The 18,046-nt window shown below is 41.8% G+C and overlaps 1 protein-coding gene across 1 annotated transcript in view; it reads left to right on the plus strand.

The window, feature by feature from the left end:
* The window catches only part of LOC126470187 (maternal effect protein staufen-like), a 202,927-nt gene that overhangs the window by 111,440 nt on the left and 73,441 nt on the right, over nucleotides 1-18,046 (plus strand). The window contains exon 6 of the mRNA XM_050097847.1: nucleotides 551-758. Within this exon, the coding sequence (XP_049953804.1) occupies nucleotides 551-758 (208 nt within the window). The remainder of the gene's footprint in view (nucleotides 1-550; nucleotides 759-18,046) is intronic.

Below are 18,046 nucleotides of genomic sequence, written 5' to 3' on the forward strand. Positions count from 1 at the left end.
TAGCGTTCGCTACTACGACACAGGATATCTTACTCGTTCGACTCCCAGATGAAGAAGACAAAGACATTCATATTCAACACGTATTATATACTAGTTCCTTTTTTAATCTCTGTTTAACATTTATCTTCTGTGTCGGTTTTATTACTCGCCGACGCAGACGTTTTCAGAAATAAATAATAAAAAAAAATACAGAATTTTATACAATGACACAATATGATACATCTAATTCTCTAATTACTACATAATATATTGTTTTTGTTTCTCTCGACGTTACAATGACTGCAGTCTCTTGGCTTCTGAGGCCGCACACACGTGTGGTCTCGGCAGCCAGAGACTGTGGTCATATATGTGTCAGCAGAGAGTATCCTTTTCATGATATTAATTTTAACTGTGTTGGTCACCATCTCTGCTTTATGGTGAGCAGCAACTATCCTTTTCATAATATTAATTTTAACTGTGATGGATTAATTTCATTGACACAACTTTTTCCTTATAGATTGAAAGAATTATCATTTTCCTGCTCAGATCATCCTTTTATTTCAATTCTTAGGTTCGACCTGAGTACTCTTTGATAGATATGCAGGGACCACCTCATGAGAGAACTTTCACTGTTAGTTTAAAATTTGGAGGTGAAGAGTATTCTGCTTCTGGTTCAAGCATTAAAAAAGCACAACAGTTGGTGGCAAATAAGTTTCTTCAGCACACACTTTATCAGCAACCTCTACAGCAATTGGCTCACAAACAACAAATGCGTAAAAGTAAGTAATACGTGCTCATCTTTTTCATGATAGGGATGTTTACCTCTAATGTAACTCCAGTAAATCATCCTTTTTGCACATTCTTTATTTGGAGTAGTATACATCACAGATTTGTATTTTTGATGAATATTTGTTTTAAAATTATGTTATTGTACATAACTTCATTCAATGTAAAAATCTTGGCCATATTTTGGGATATTTTCTGTGGGGAGTAATTTCTGCTGTCTCACAGATTGCCGTGAAGCTATTTTGCAATCATAATTTTTTCCCGAAAAAGTAAAACATTTGACAAAAAGCTAGTGCATTAGCCATGATTTCATGTTTTGTATCAAAATACTGACTTCTTTAGAACTTCATTTCTCAAAATTAAAGGAGAATGAAAAAGTGAAAATCACTGTATATGATTCAATTTGCCACAAGCACCAAACAAGAACCAAAAAGTTCATTTTGGTAATTACTTTTTTTGTTTTGCATTAAAGTATATTCTCAACATGAAATATACACAGCTTATGGTGAGAGGACTGTAATGAGAATAATTGTAGAGGTGAATTTAATCTGAAAGAAGTAGAATAGCAATATCTCTAAATTAATTAGGAATAATATAGAAGTTCCAATTGACAGCAACTGGTGCAGCTTAGAATTTCAATATTTTACTATTTCAGCTGCCTCAGTGACATCAAGATTAAGTGTACACTCAAGTTATTTGGTACATTTTCCCAGAAAAAAGTCTACAATGGCACAAATGTACATCCATATGACATATATTGTGGCTAAAGGGAATGAACCTTGTTATCCAGCCACCTTGCTCAACAACCTTAAATGTGAATCACTCAGAGTGGCTGATTATTTGTTGCAATTGAGAAAAGTGAAACACTTGATAGTTAAGATGTACTATACATTATGTAATAAGAAAAAATCTTCTTCAGAAGGGCGCGCGTGCGCGCGCCCACACACACACACACACACACACACACACACACACACACACACACACATTTTCAAGTGGCTGGAGATACCAGTCATGTGTGTGAGAGGTGTGACTGCATGTGTGCGCACACATGCAGTCGCACCTCTCACACATACAACCGCTATCTCCAGCCACTTGAAAATGCAACTGTGCCGCGTCAAAGGAAGCTGCAGTGTGGAGTGAGGCAGGGAGTTGAATGGCAGGATATGGTAGGTGGTGGTTAGGAGAAGAGGTGGGAGAGAAGTCAGCCCAGCCTGGCGAAGTGTGCAGGGACTATATGGTGGCAGGACAAGGCTACCAGGTGCAGTATTGGGAAGCTGTCAGGGAGGGGGAGTAGAAAATGAGAGGAGCTGAGAAGGGGAAAAGATGGGTGGGTGTGTTGACAGAGAGTAGCATACAATGAGGGTAAGGTGGACATGAAAGGGGAGGAGATAATAGGACAGAGCAGACAGAAACTGTTAGCTGTAGGGAGTGGGGACAGTAGGTTACTGTAAGACAGAATGATTTTGGAAGCAGAGGATGTGTTGTAAGGATAACTCCCATCTGTGCAGTTCAGAGAAGGCGGTGGTTGTGGAGAGGAGGACCCATAAATCCTAGATAGTGAAGCAGCCATTAAAATCAAGGATATTACATTCAGTGACATGTTGTGCCACAAGCAGGTCCACTTTGCCTTTGGCCACAGTAGGTTGGTAATCATACCAGTATAAAAAGCTGTACAATGATTGCAACAGAGCTGGTATATGACATGACTGCTTTCACAGCTGGCCTTGCCTCTAGTGGGACAGGATAGGACAGGACTGGAATAGGAAGTTCGGGGTTGGTGGATTGGGCAGATCTTGCATCTGGGTCTTCCACAGATGCATGATCCCTCCGGCAAAGGGTTGGAATTGGGAATGGCATAGCAGTGGACTTAGATGCCATGGAGATTGTGCAGTGCTGTAACACCTGTTTAGGAGAGGTGGGAAGGAACTTTGGTAGGATGTCCTCCACTTCAGGGTGTGATGTTAGGTACTCTTTTTTAAAGTCCTAATGAAGGAGTTGTTCTGGCCTGGAATGGTATTCAGCGACAGGGGATGATCCTTTCTGGCTGGTCCTTGGCAGGTGATGGATGGATTTGGGACATGGGATTGTGTCACGGGATATTTGTTCTGTGAAGGGCTTTACGAGACCTTCAGCACACTGAGCAAGGGAGTTCTTGTCACTACAGATACAATGTCCCTGGGATACCAGGCTGTATGGGAGGTATTTCTGGGTTGGAAGGGATGATAGCTATCAAATGCAGGTAGTGTTCATTTTTGTTAGGTTAACATGGATGGAGTAATGAGAGATTAGGGGACAAACATCCAGGAAGGTGGTACACTCAGTTGAGTAGGATCAGGTAAAGCAGATGGGAGAGAAGATGTTGAAGTTGCAAAGGAATGTTGATAGGGGGTCTCGGCCCTGTGTCCAGATCATGAAGATGTCGTCAGTGAACATGAACCAGACCAGAGGTCTGGGGTTTTTGGAGGCTAGGAAAGTTTCCTCTAGATGGCCCATGATCGGGTTGGCACAGGAGAGTGCCATGTGGATGCCCATTGATGTGCCATGGATGTGTTTGAATATCTTTCCTCCAAAGGAGTAATAGTGTGTATTAGGCTGTTACCTGACTGTAGTGTGTCGAGGACCTGAAATATCGGTGATGTCATAATGCGACCCGATACTGTAGTGTCTTGACTAGCAATTCTGTGTTCAGCAGTGTGTAGTAGTGTCCTGCAGAGTTCAGACGAAGAGTAGACACATTGTTATCCAATTTATACTGGAAGGAAATACATTTCTGAATGTTGATTTATTCATTGTAAAGTATTATAGTGAAACTGAGAGAATTGTTTGGAGAGTTTAATGCATTGTATGAGAGTTTATGATCAGATCCTGTTATATCCCATGAATGTCTGTGTCTATGTTTGATTATGTTTTAAAAAAGATTGATGCACACACTAGAGTACCCTGCACCAATTACCTTTCAACTATGTCTTGAGAGGAAAAGCTTATAGTTAGCTTGACATATGTAGAAGTGAATTCACCAAGTATTTCTGCTTTATCACATTTTATTTTTAACAAAAATAGTATTACACAATTTTATCAGTTACATCTAATTTCACTAGTGGCAAGAAATATGTGATACATGTGTATTAATTACTTTTGTCAGGACAACATGACACAAAAAATATTCACTTTCCATCAATATAAAGCTTCGTTGCTATTTCACTCCATATCTTCCTTCAATGTGACCTGTTTTTATAATGAGAATGACTAGATTGCCAAATTTATGGTGTTACACACACTGGTGTGGTAAGTTTCTTCAATGAATGTGACTTGCCACACACTGCATAATCGAGACACACAACCAGTTTGTGCTGAAAGCATATGCTCTGCAGTATGCTGTTACTGCCAGCCGCACATGCTTCCTGAAATGCATTTGCAGTTTGCCTTCACATCTTGAATTTGTGCAATAAAAAGGAAGGAAAAGCAATCTTTGTTTGCTGAGCACTTGTCTACTAGCATGACTGTTGTACAGTTCCAGAAGATGTGCCCTGGTGTTATTCATTATTTTTTCCAGTACACAGTTCCTACTGTATATATGTACACACAATCCTACAGTTTAGTAACTCATGTCATCTTATTCCACATTACAATTCTGTCAACTTGTAATGTTGTAAACAATAGTGTATAGTCTGAGTAACTGCTAATTATGTAAGTGTATATCTGGCCAACCTAAGTACTATACAAAGATGTACCAGTAGTGTTATAGTACATTTGAATGACCACTAAAAAGGAAAGCCATGAACTATATTCTTGAAAATGTGCAGCAACTAAAATTTTTACTATATGCTAATTATATTTAGTAGACTATAAGATGCACCTTAATATTTAAGCAGTTTTTTTGTAAATAACATTTTTACCATTTTATTATTAGGTTGGAAAGCCAGAAGCGTTGGTATGCTGATAGAGACACTAACAAACACAAACACACACACAAAATTCAAGCTCTCGCAACCCACGGTTGCTTCATCAGGAAAGAGGGAAGGAGAGGGAAAGACGAAAGGATGTGGGTTTTAGGGAGAGGGTAAGGAGTCATTTCTGTCTGCTTGTGTTTGTATATGTGCGGATGGATATCTGTGTGTGTGTGTGTGTGTGTGTGTGCGAATGTATACCTGTCCCTTTTTTCACCCTAAGGTAAGTCTTTCCGCTCCCGGGATTGGAATGTTTCCTTACCCTCTCCCTTAAAACCCACATCCTTTTGTCTTTCCCTCTCCTTCCCTCTTTCCTGATGAAGCAACCGTGGGTTGTGAAAGCTTGAATTGTGTGTGTGTGTGTGTGTGTGTGTGTGTGTGTGTGTGTTTGTGTTTGTTAGTGTCTCTATCAACATACCAACGCTTTCGTTTGGTAAGTTACATCATCTTTGTTTTATATATATATATATATATATATATATATATATATATACAAAGATGATGTGACTTACCAAATGAAAGTGCTGGCAGGTCGACAGACACACAAACGAACACAAACATACACACAAAATTCAAGCTTTCGCAACAAACTGTTGCCTCATCAGGAAAGAGGGAAGGAGGGGAAAGACGAAAGGATGTGGGTTTTAAGGGAGAGGGTAAGGAGTCATTCCAATCCCGGGAGCGGAAAGACTTACCTTAGGGGGAAAAAAAGGACGGGTATACACTCGCGCGCACACACACACACACACACACACACACACACACACACACATATATCCATCCACACATATACAGACACAAGCAGACATATATATATATATATATATATATATATATATATATATATATATATATATTACAAATCTTAACTGACCATTAAAATTCCTGAAAATCATTATCTGAACCTTCTTGTTTTTCTTCTTCATCGTCATCATTGTCCTCTTCACATGTAAGATGGGCTTCACTGCCATCGAGAGTATTACTTACAGTGCACTTCTTGAAAGGTTTAACAATGTCTTCTGTCAGTGTAGACCATGTCTGTTGTATTCATTGACACATTTGTTTGATTGTAGTTCAGTTTCAAGCTCCCTTTTTCATGTTGGGTTTCATCCCATCCATAATCCATTTATTCCATTCATCTCTCATATACACTTTAAATAATTTATTTATTGAGACATCAAGAGGTTGCAATTATGAAGTAAGTCCTCCCAGAATAACAGTAAGCACTGTATTTCCCTGTCTCAGTTTCTCTTTCACAGAATTTTTCAATTGACTACTAATCTAATGTAGCACAAGAAGAGAACTCTTCTTCAGTAGAGCCCCGTTCCTTCTCTTCTACACTCTTTTAATCCATAATTTCATAACAGACTCATCCATCCAACCCTTATCATGTATGTGAACAACAACACCTGGAAGAACTTCAGAAGCTTTTGGCATTGTTTTGCACTCGAAAATGATCATTGTATTAGGTTTAGTACTGTCAGCACAACATTAAAGGACAAGAGTGTAGTGCATTACTTCACGTCCACTTGTTTTCAAACTTACAGTTTCAGCACCTTCCTGGTAACAGTTTGGTTACTGTTACTCGGCACATCAAATGTCAGCATTCGTATTCGCTATTTTGCGTAGCTCCACCCTGATTTTCTTTTGATGTTGAATAGTAAAGCAATAGAAAGATAATATTTTCTCTTCATATTCTTGTGGCATTTTTTGAGATATTTTGATTTTGGTTTGGATGCTAAGTTCATGATGCTTCATAAATCTATATCACCAACCAACCCCACCCTTAAAGTAAGTTAAGTTCCACTGTAGCACTAGCTTATGAGCATGTATGTGAATCATTTTTATATTAATTCCAAGGCCATTTCGATGGTGTCCTTCAATCCATTTCAATGCATCATCTTCTAGTTTTTGCCATTTTGTATTCAGTCCTCTATTTGCACATTTATCAGTTCTTCTTTACTGCCCACCAATCGCAGATGGTTTTTTTCTGTTGGTGGAGGACTGAAATGCCACTCAACTGCTCTATTTCCACATTGTTCTGCATATGCTAACATATTACATTCAGTTTATAGCCCACATGATACGAATACCTTTTGTTAGTAGCTAGCTACTAACAAAAATATTGTACTGTTACCAATAACAAAAATCCCTTTCAATTCAAGTTCACTAGCACTGTAGAATGCAGTGATGCATCATAGGCTAGACAGTGTCCCGAGTTTGTGATGGCAGGGCGAGAGGGAGACAGTGTTAGCAATCTTGTGGATACCCGCAATTCATGTTCAGCTCATCAGTGCACTGCTGTCAGTTTTGGCAGGTAGAGACAGGTTTCCTACTGCATTGAATTTATATCCATTTTTAATGCTGGTGGGAATTTTAAATCCAACACTGGACATTTTTATATTAATTTCTAGTATAAGATGCATCTGGATTTTGAAGGCAATTTTTTTGAAGAAAAAAATGTGTCTTATAGTCCATAAAATGGTACTCAACGTAGTGGACTGTAGTTAATGGTTCAATAAATAGTTAGACATATCTTACCAACCGAGTGTATCAGTTTATACAGGTCAGAGCAAATACTAGTATGTCCAAATGTTTGTAGGTATATCAATCACATACCTATTTGCTACTCTGCAAACCACTGTAAAGTGCATGGTGGAGGGTACTTCCTATTTTAGTAATTACTATGGTTTTTCCTCATTCCATTTGCGTACACAGTACAGGAAGAATGATTGCTTAAATGTCTCCATGTATAATTAATCTAATCTTGTCCTCATTATCCCTACGGGAGTCATACATAGTGGGTTACAGTATATTCTGAGAGCCACCATTTAAAGCTGGTTCTTGAAACTTTGTGCATATGCTTTCCTTGGGATAGTTTACGCTTGTCTTAAAGAGTCTACCAGTTCAGTTCTTTCAGCACCTCTGTGACACTCTCTCTCATGATTGAAACAAATGTGTACCGATTTGTGCTTCCCTTTTCTCTACACATTCAGTGTCATCTGTTAGTCTTGTTTGGTACAGGCCCCACACTCTTTGATCTCTATTCTAGGTTGGGTCAAATTAGTGATTTGCAAGCTATCTCTTTAGTAGACTGGTTGCATTTCTTCAGAATTCTTCCAATAAACGGCAGTCTACCACCTGCTTTACGCTTGAGTGAGCCGATGATATTATTCCATTTTTATACCCCTACAAAATGTTATGTATTTGTAAGAGTTGACCAATTCCAGATGTGACTCATTAATATTATAGTCATAGGATTTTTTTGGTTTGGTGAAGTGCACAATTTTACATATCTGAACAGTTGAAGCAAGTTGCCAATCTTTACAACACTTTTAAATGTTATCAGGACCTGACTGTTTATGCAGCTTTTTTCATGCAGTACTTGATAACTGTGTCATATATAAAAAGTCTGGGGTTACTATAAGTACTGTCTGCAAGGTCATTAATATACAACATAAACAGAAAGGGACCCATCACGCTTCCCTGCGGCGTACCCAAAGTTACTTTTACATCTGTCAATGGATCTCCATCCAAAATAATTTGCTGCATACTCCCTACCAAAATATCCTCCATACAGTCGCAAATTTCACTTACCCATTATGATTGTATCATACTTATGATAATACACATGGTACTGAGTCAAGTGCTTTTTGGGAATCACGAATACCGCATCTACCTGGTTGCTTTGATCAGAAGCTTGCAGTATGTCATGTGAGAAAAATGCAAGTTGGGTTTCACATGATTGACATTTTGAAATCCATGCTGACTGGAATGGAGTAGGTCAATTTTTTGAGACATTTCTTTGTGATTCAGTTCAGAATATGTACTAAGATTCTGCAACAAAACAATGTTAAAGATATTTTATGGTAGCTCTGTTTATCACTTCTCTGCAACCCATCTTGTAAACAGATGAGATCTGTGCATTCTTCAGACTACTAGACATGATTTTTTGTTTGAGGGCTCTACGATATTCAGGACAGTATCTGATAGGATTTCGATCAGGACCTGGAGCTTTGTTCAATTTTTACAATTTCAGCTGTCTGTCAACACTGTGGGCACTAACATATTTCACTCAACTTTTCAGTCGTGCAAGGATTAAATTATGGCAGTTCTCCAGGGTTTTCTTTTGTATAGTAACTTTCAAAAATGGCACACGCACTTCTGATTTTGCTTTGCTACTGTCAGTTTCAGTTCATGTCTCATTTGCAAGTGGCTGAACACTAACTTTAGTTCTGCCAACAGACTTTATGTACGACCAAAATTTCTTTGGGTTTGATTAAAGATCACCTCACAATATCCTGCTACAGTAGTCATTGAAGGCTTCACACATTGCTGTCTTTCTGGGCAAATGCGTTTCATTCAGCACCTGTCTGTCTATAGCCATATGCTTTGTTTTACACCTTTTGTGCGGTGGTCTGTTTCTTTAACAGATTTTTTACAGTGAGTGTATACCATGGAGGGCCTGTCCCATTATGAACTGGACACATATCTATCCAGTGCATTTACATCTATTCTTTTAAACTTTAGCCATAGCCCCTGTACATGCCTCTGTCCTTTGCTAAGTTTCAAGGTCCTCAGTGAGATGACATTTGTTGTTGTTGTTTCTGTTGTTTGTTTCTGCTGCTGTTGTTGCATTCAGTCCAAAGACTTGTTTGATGCAGCCCTCTATGCTGCTCGAATCTTGTGCTAGCCCCTTCATCTCCGAATAACTACAGCAACCTACATGTTTTGAACCTGCGTACTGTATTCATCTCTTGGTCTCCTCCTAAAATATTTACTCCCACACTTCCCTCCTGTTCTAAATGGTTGACCCCTGACATCTGAAAATGTGTCCCATCAACCAATTCCAGCTTTTAGGCAAGTTGTGCCACAAATTTCTTTTCTCCCCAATGCTGTTTTGTATATCCTCATCAGTTACGTGATTTACCCGCCTAATCTTCACCATTCTTTTGTAGCAGTGCAGTTCAGAAGCTTCTGTTCTCTTCTTGTCTAAACTGTTCTACACTCCATAAAAATACTTTCAGAAAAAGATTTCCTAGTGCTTAAATCTATATTTGGTGTTAACAAGTTTCTTTTCTTCATAAATGCTGTTCTTGCCATTACCAGTCAGTTATTCTCCTGCCCAAATTACAAAACTCATGTACTACTTTAAGTGACTCTTTTCTTGATCAAATGCCTCAGTATCACCTGATTTTAATTTCACTACATTCCATTATCCTTGTTTTGCTTTTGTTTATGTTCACCTTATATCTCCCTTTCAAGATGCAGTCCATTCCATTCGGCTGCTCTTCCAAGCCCTTTGATATCTCTGACAGAATTACGATGTTTTAAGCAAACCCCAAAGATTTTATTTCTTCTCCATGGACTTTAAATCCACCTCCAAATTTTTTATTCGTTTCCTGTACTGCTTTCTCAGTGTACAGATTCAATACATTGGTAGTAACTTACAAACCTGTCTCACTCCCCACTCACCTTTCTCTAAGTCTACAAATGCTTTAAATGTAGGTTTGCCTTTCCTTAACCGATCTTCCAAGGCAAATAGTAATGTCAATATTGCCTTACGTATTCCTGCAATTCTCCAGACTCCAAACTGATCTTCCCTGAGGTTGGCTTCTGCCAGTTTTTCCATTCTGCTATAAGGAGTTTTTGTTATTTTATAACCAATTCTTATTAAACTGATAGTTGGTAATATTCACACCTGTCAACATCTGCTTTCTTTGGATTTTGAATTATTACATTCTTCTTTAAATATGAGGGTATTTCACCTGTATTTTACCTCTTGCACAGCAGATGGAAGATTTTTATAGTGGCTGGCTCCCCCAAGGATATCAGTAGTTTTGGTGGAATGTTGTCTGCTCCAGAGGCATTATTTCAAATTAGGTCTTTGAGTGCTCTGTCAAATTCTTTTCATAGTATCATGTCTCCCACCTTATCTTCAGCTATGTCCTCTTCCATTTGTGTAATATCCTTGTGTAGCTCCTCTTTACACAGCTTTCATTGTTCAGCTTCCCTTTTTTGCTCAGGGCTTGTTTTTCATCTGAGCTCTTGATATTCATAACAAATGCTTCTGTTTTCTCCAAATGCATCTTTAATGTTCCTGTACATGGTATCTATCTTTCCAATAGTGGTTTATGCTTCTGTATCTAGCTATTCCTGGTTAGCGATTAAGCTGAGCACTATTGGTCTCAATGCTATGGTGCAAGTCCATGAAGAAACAGCCGAGCTTGTCACAGAATATTCAAACTCTGTGGTTCAGTGTCTCCACTCAACTCAGACCCAGCAGACCTCCAACAGTTCTGGAGACAATGCTTCAAATCGTGCACTTCATTGAAACTCCACATGCAAGACTCTCTTCCAGTCAGCAAGGCTCTCTCCCAGTCACTGGAACGATTCAAGTGTGACCTCGGAACCTGGATGACGGGCATTGTCTGTTCCAGTGTGTGCCACAATCTGCAGTTGGTTGCACCATGTTCTCGTGGTGGCTGCTATAGTAGCCTCCTCAGTATGTTGTATGAGACCCCCAGGCATATATAATGAGTGAACGTGGTGCTCCTTCCTGTCCCTTGCTATTATTTCCCTAAGGGGCAACAATTATTTGTTGTACGTTTGAACTGCTGATGGTTAATAGACACTATCTTTTTGCTTTTGCTTCCTCTTGACACAGGACACAGCAGGTTTCCAAACAGGTGAAGTGAGTGCCATTGGCTCAATAGTTTCAGTGTCAGTAAAATGACAACATTTCAGACTTGCTGGTTAGGGCAGTTCGTATAACACCCTGAGTCCTTCTTGGTCCCTGTCTGTCCTGCACAGAATGCTAGATCTAACTTGCAGTTAGGTGGATGAGTAATGTAAGATCCCACAGAGAAAACAAGATCCACAGGACAGGATAATACTTGAGGTACCTTTGGTACCCACTGTACACAACACTGAAGAGCTCTCCCAACACACCGATTCACAGCAGCTGCCCATCATTTGACATTAGTCATGTTGACTTCCAACTGCTTATGAACAGCAACTAACTCATCCCATGTTCGAGAACAGGATTCACAGTGGTTCTGTATTGTGGTTGGTGCAGTGTTATACAGGACAGTGAACAGATAACTTTAAAAATCCTGCTAATTATATTGGTAGTGTGTTGACATAAAAATATTAGTTATTTCTTTTAAGGACCGAAGCAATTAGTACACAAAGAAGATTTCTATTAAGGCAACAGAAAGACCTGCAGTAAAAATTACCAATTTGCTAAAACTATTTGATGTTGTAGTCATTAACAAACTCAAAAACACAAATGTAGATAAGATACACTCAACATGCAAGGGAAAACTAAGTGTAACACACTATACTAGTTATAACATGTGCTACAGTAACCAAATCACAAATGGTGATTTACTATGAAATAGCTTGTGCACATGAAAATGGCAACTTTCAAAAATTCTCAGTTGTATGTTTATTCATGCTGATATACATCTAATTTCCACATGAGCTATTCTGTTATAGCAACTGTGTATCACAAACACTAATTTGCTAGCAAAGAAGTTATCCACAACACTCATTTCTTACAAAACCTCTTAAAAATATGCTTTTGTAAGCATCCAAAATTTTTCTAAAATAGACCTATTTCTCAAGTAATTACACTATGAAATTAGAGAATGTTTGTTTTTGAACAAAGATAGGCCTGCTGTTGTCAAAAATTTCAAAAAAGCGCAATTTAAGTTTAGGCTTAAAATTGACAATAATAGTGTGGGTAAATGTCCAAAATTTCACAATATTCCACGATGCACGTGAGTATTGACAAGAGCAGTGAAAGATAATGGAGAAATGAAGCAAACATTAAAATTTTAGAATCCTGAATTTCAGATCCGCGCATGAGCCTGGCACACACCATCTCACACAAAGGAGGAATGAAAAGTCAGCTTTTATTTGAGGGTTGTTCAATAAAGACGGTTCATATATCAATGTATGCAAGAAGTCATACAGACTTTTGTCTCCCCCCACCACCACCACCACCACCAATGCATTGCACTTCTCCCACCTTCTTTGCCTTTCCTGGAAGATGTGCAAGAACCTATTCCTTGGCATCCCTTTCAGGATCATGTCTTATGCTTTTGTTGTCTTGGTATCATTGTCAAACTAATACCTCATAAGATAACTGTAAGGCAGATGGGATACTGTAGAGATGTGTTTTTGTGTCAAGAACTCGATAACAGCATTAGCAACATGAGGGCTAGCATTGTTATGATGAAGCTTCTATTGTCCAGTGATGTTACTTCATTTTTTGTGGATGTGGTCCTCTAACAATTGCTTCAGGACATTCTTATAGTAACTTTCAGTGATTGTAGTATGTCATGGAACTGTGTGAGCGTACACCATGCCCTAGTGTTCAGAAAAAGTGATGACCCTGGTCTTATTGGCAGACTTCTGCCTTTTGTGGTGGTGTTTGACCATGTTACACCCATTCTGTGCTGCTCTACTTCAACTCCAGGTCATAACAATACACCCACGTTTCATCAGTAGTGATGACGATTTGCTAACAAGACTCACCTTCATCCTCAATACATTGTTTCCAATAGACTGCTCTACGCTACTACAGAAGTCTAGTTTATGGTTCAGCGGCGCCCTCAGCGTTGTTTAGTCAACCCGGTGCACCACTGTGCCGTTCGCCTGGCGACAGGAGCTTTTAGGACAAGTCCGGTGACCAGCATCCTTGTGGAGGCCAGAGTCCCTCCATTGCAGATTAGGCATGCACAACTGCTGGCCAGGTACATTGTACACATTCGTAATTCTGCTGCACATCCAAATCACCACCTTCTTTTCCCACCCACAGCGGTTCATCTCCCACATCAGTGGCCCAGGTCAGGACTTCCAATTGCAGTTCGTATCTGATCCCTTCTTTCCAAACTGGAGCCCTTGCTTTTACCACCTATACTTGAGGTCCATACATGAACACTTCCATGGTGTACACCTAGGCCGCAGCTTCGCCTGGACCTTTCACATGGCCCTAAGGACTCAGTTAACCATGCGGCTCGCCATTGCCACTTCCTCTCGATTCTTGGCATGTACCGAGGCCATGAAGTGGTTTACACTGATGGCTTGATGGCTGATGCTCACGTTGGCTTCATGTATGTCGATGGAGGACATATTGGACAGCATTCCTTGCCTGATGGCTGCGTTGTTTTCATGACTGAGCTGGTGGCTATATCTCATGCTCTTGGGCACACTCGTTCATGCCCTGGGCAGTCGTTTCTTCTGTGTAGTGACTCCTTGAGCAACCTACAGGCTATCGGCAAGTGCTACCCTTGTCATCCTTTGGTAGCAACCGTCCAGGAGTCCGTCTATGCCCTGGAATGGTCCAGTCGTTCAGTGGTGTTTGTCTGGACCCCAGGTCACATCAGAACCCGAGGCAATGAATTTGCCGACAGGCTGGCCAAACAGGCTACACAGAAACCACTTATGGAGATCAGCTTCTCTGCAATTGACGTCCGTTCAGTACTACGCTGCAAGCTTTTGCAGCTTTGGGATCAAAATGCCATAACCTCAGCACGCACAACAAACTGCTTGCCATTAAGGATACTATGAATGTGTGCCAGTCCTCCATGTGGGCCTCTCGCGGGGACTCTGTGGTTCTCTGCCGGCTCCACATTGGTCACGCTTGGGTGCACATGACTACCTCCTGCGCTGTGACGACCCACCTCAGTCTCAGTGCAGCGTCCGGCTAACAGTGGCCCGTATCTTGGTAAGCTGTGCTTATCTGGCTGCCCTGATGGACTCTTCAGTTACCGGACTCATTGTCATTAATTTTAGCTGACAACGCCTCATTGGCTAATTTGCTTTTATATTTTTTATGTGACAGTGGGTTTTATCATTCTATATAAGTTTTAGCGCATGTCCTTTGTCCCTTTGTGTTTTTCACTCTAATGCTTTTAGGGCGGATGTTTTAATATGTTGCAGAGTGGCTGGCGTTTCCATTTTATTCTCTTGGTCGGCCAGCCAGGGTCATCTGCTCTCTTGTTTTTACCCCTTCTACCTGTTGCTTACTTCTCTCTGTCATTTTCTTTTCCTGTTTTGTCCATAGTCGTTCTTCTTCCTTTCTCCTGTTGTTGTGGTGTACGTCTCCTTTCTTTTACCCTTTCCCCTGTGTAATTGTTCTGCCAGGAACAAGGTACCAATGACCTCGCAGTTTAATCCCTACCCCTCATTTGTCAATATTTCAGTGTATCAAATTCTTTTCTACAGGAAGAGCACATTTTTTGGCCTTGTTTAATATCAGACACAGTTATCCTTTTTAGTAGGTCAGCTGTTTCTATGTTGATTGAGAGCAAACTTTTTCGTACAGTACGGTTTTGTTGTAACCGTTCCGGTCATGGTGTTGCTGAAAATGAAAGTGCAGCAGAACTGTACGGGAGCAGCCTGTGAACAAACAAAATGAATAGGGAAGGACAGACACAAACGACGACTGACTACCAAGCAAGACCTAACGAACAACAACACGCAAATAGCAACAGGGTCACAAGTGAAACCTCACGAATCCACAATGTCCGCTCATACAAGGAAACAAAGTTATGTAAACACACTGTCTGTAGGCAAGTCGTCGATAGACTAACGCAAATATCAGGCTGCCTGCTAAGCCAGAGGCAGGCACTTAAATACATGATAGAGTATGTCGCTACTGGCTGCTGGGACCATGTGCTCCACCATGGCTCCCTCACATTATACGCTGGCCAGGAGCGTGCACGCAGCCACAGCTTACGGCGCAACAGCTGGAGACACCTCTAATGGTAACCAAGGTCCATGCCATCTGGCACAGATTCGAAACCTGTGGCGCTCGGTACCGAATTCCTCCTCCCTGAAACTTGCGTATAGGGGCAGAAATGCCCCTGACAGTGCCGAGGCAGTTGGCAGATGGGAGAAGACCCAGGCTTGTCAACTGCCAGTGGCAGGGAGGAAGGGACATCAGAGGTGTCCTTGAAGGCCGCCCCAGAGGCCAGGTCGGTGGAGGGAGCTGCTGATCCACCTGGGGGATGGGAGGCAGCAACCGGGGGCAGTGGCGGGGACTCGAGGACCACGTCTGTACCCAAAGAAGGTAGCAGAGGAGGAGGCGGCGGCGGGAGTCCCACAGGGGCATGTGGGCAGAGTTAGTTATGATGGCAGTGCTCCAACTCTTTTTAATATCTACACCTACATCACATGCCGCCCATGGGCTATGACGACCATGACGGGTGTCCAACCCACCTTGCTCCCGTACATGTGGGCCCACACAGCCGTGCCGGGTGCAGAATGCTGAGAGGGCCAGGAGTGAGGGCGGGAGGGGGACAGCATCAGCAAATGGAGCAGTGTCCGCAGCTGTCGCCCATGAGGAGCTCTGCCAGACTGCAGCCATCAATGGTTTGGTGCGATAGGTGCTCAGAAACAGGGTGAGGGCCGATGTGGTTGGAGATGTGTCGACCGCCTACGTCAACTGTGTGGACAAGCCTCTCCGCCTTGCCATTTGAGGAAGGGTAGAAAGCTGGGATACTGATACGTTTGATACTGTTGGCCTCTCTGAACTCTTGGAAGGAGGATGCTGTCAATTAGGGGCCATTATTGGAGACCAATGTGTGAGGCAGGCCCTATATGGTGAGAACCTTGGCCAGGGCAGTGAGTGTGGCATCCGTGGTGGTGGACGCCATGTGGACAACATATGGGTGTTTGGAGTAGGCAGCAACATCATTTTAACCAAAACAGGATCTTTATTCATTTTTGCCCTTGTGTACATGCATCTATATTCCTGAAGATGTGGCTCTAACACTGTGAAACTACTTTGATCAGAAGTCAAGATTTATCATACAGCTGAAGCGATCTTATGGTCACGGTTTTGAAATTTGGTGCTGCAGGAGAATGCCGAAGATGAAGAAGACAAGGGTATCAGTTGATTGGACAAATTTTGAGGCCTCAAGGAATAGTTAATTTGGTAAGGAAGGACAGTTTACAAGAGTTGGCGGTCAATGTGAAAGCAAAGGACCTCCTGTTGGTGAAACACAGGATCGGGGCCTGCTGGGAGACGTGACAAAGCATCCGCGTTAGTGTGGTGGGCAGTGGGCTTATACCAGATGGTGTAGACGTAATTTTGTAAAAATAACCCCCAGAAGTGGAGACGCTGAACTCTCTGCTCTGGAAGGTGAGAGTGGGATCTGAAAAGCGTAACTAAGGGTTTATGGTCCGTCAGGAGGGTGAACTTTGCCCCAAAGAGATAGGTGTTAAATTTTTGGATGGCGAACTTCCTATTCGGGGGAAAAATAAAAAAATCTACAGATTGCAGAGCGTGAAATAAGGTGCTGAGGTTTTACAAATTATTTCTGGCGAGAACACCTAGTGACCAAGATATCAACCAGATAATTCACGCAGGCAGCGATAGGCTGTGTAAGCTGCTGCAGGAACTGCTTGGAAATGGCCGGCACCGAAGAGACACCAAATGGAAGGCACTTGTACTTGTACAATTTGAGAGGCGTATTGATAACCAAGATGTTCTGGGAATTGGCATCCAAGGGTACCTGGTGGTATGCCTCAGCCAGGTTGATATTGGAAAAGTACTCTCCCCTGGCAAGCTTGGTGAGAAGATTTCCTGGCGGGGAATGGGGTAAGTATCTATGAGGGACTGAGCATTGACAGTAGCGCCAGAGTCCCCACACAGGCGAAGGGACACATTGGGTTTCTGTATGACGCCCAGTGGTGTCACCCAGGCACTGTACGTCACATGCTCCAGAATGCCAGCGGCCTGGAGCCGATCAAGTTTCTGCTTGACTGCTGGCCATAAGTCCGCTGGAAGGGGTCGGGCCCTGAGAAAGCGAGGCTGCGCATCCGGCCAAAGTATGACGTGCTCCTGAAAATTGGAAGCACATCCGAAATCCTTTGCAAACAACGACGCAAAAGCGGAGCACAGATCGTCCAAGTCCTAAAAAGGAACAGCTGTAGAAATGACCCTAACTTCATCAGAAATTGAAAAGCCAAACAGCTGAAACACATCCAGGTCAAAAATATTCGAAGTCGATGGATGGTCGACAACAAATAGGGTAAGGGGCTGGACAACGAACTACCCATGAAGGGGAATGGTACCGTCTGTACGCGACCAAATGCTGAGAGGGAGGTGACAACGCAGGAGAGCCCATATTAATCTGGGAGATGGTGGCTCCAGTGTTGACCTGAAAACTGACATCCTCAGTGAAAAGGCAGAGCATGCGGGAAAGCTTCGACACTGATGGGTCATCCTATGGGACTACCGCTTGCAGAGCATGGAGGTATCTTGAGGCCGAGGAGGGGCTGGACTGGAGCAAGTCGAGCAACTACGACAAACC

The sequence above is a fragment of the Schistocerca serialis genome, chromosome 1, assembly GCF_023864345.2.
Source record: "Schistocerca serialis cubense isolate TAMUIC-IGC-003099 chromosome 1, iqSchSeri2.2, whole genome shotgun sequence".
Classification (NCBI taxonomy): domain Eukaryota; kingdom Metazoa; phylum Arthropoda; class Insecta; order Orthoptera; family Acrididae; genus Schistocerca; species Schistocerca serialis.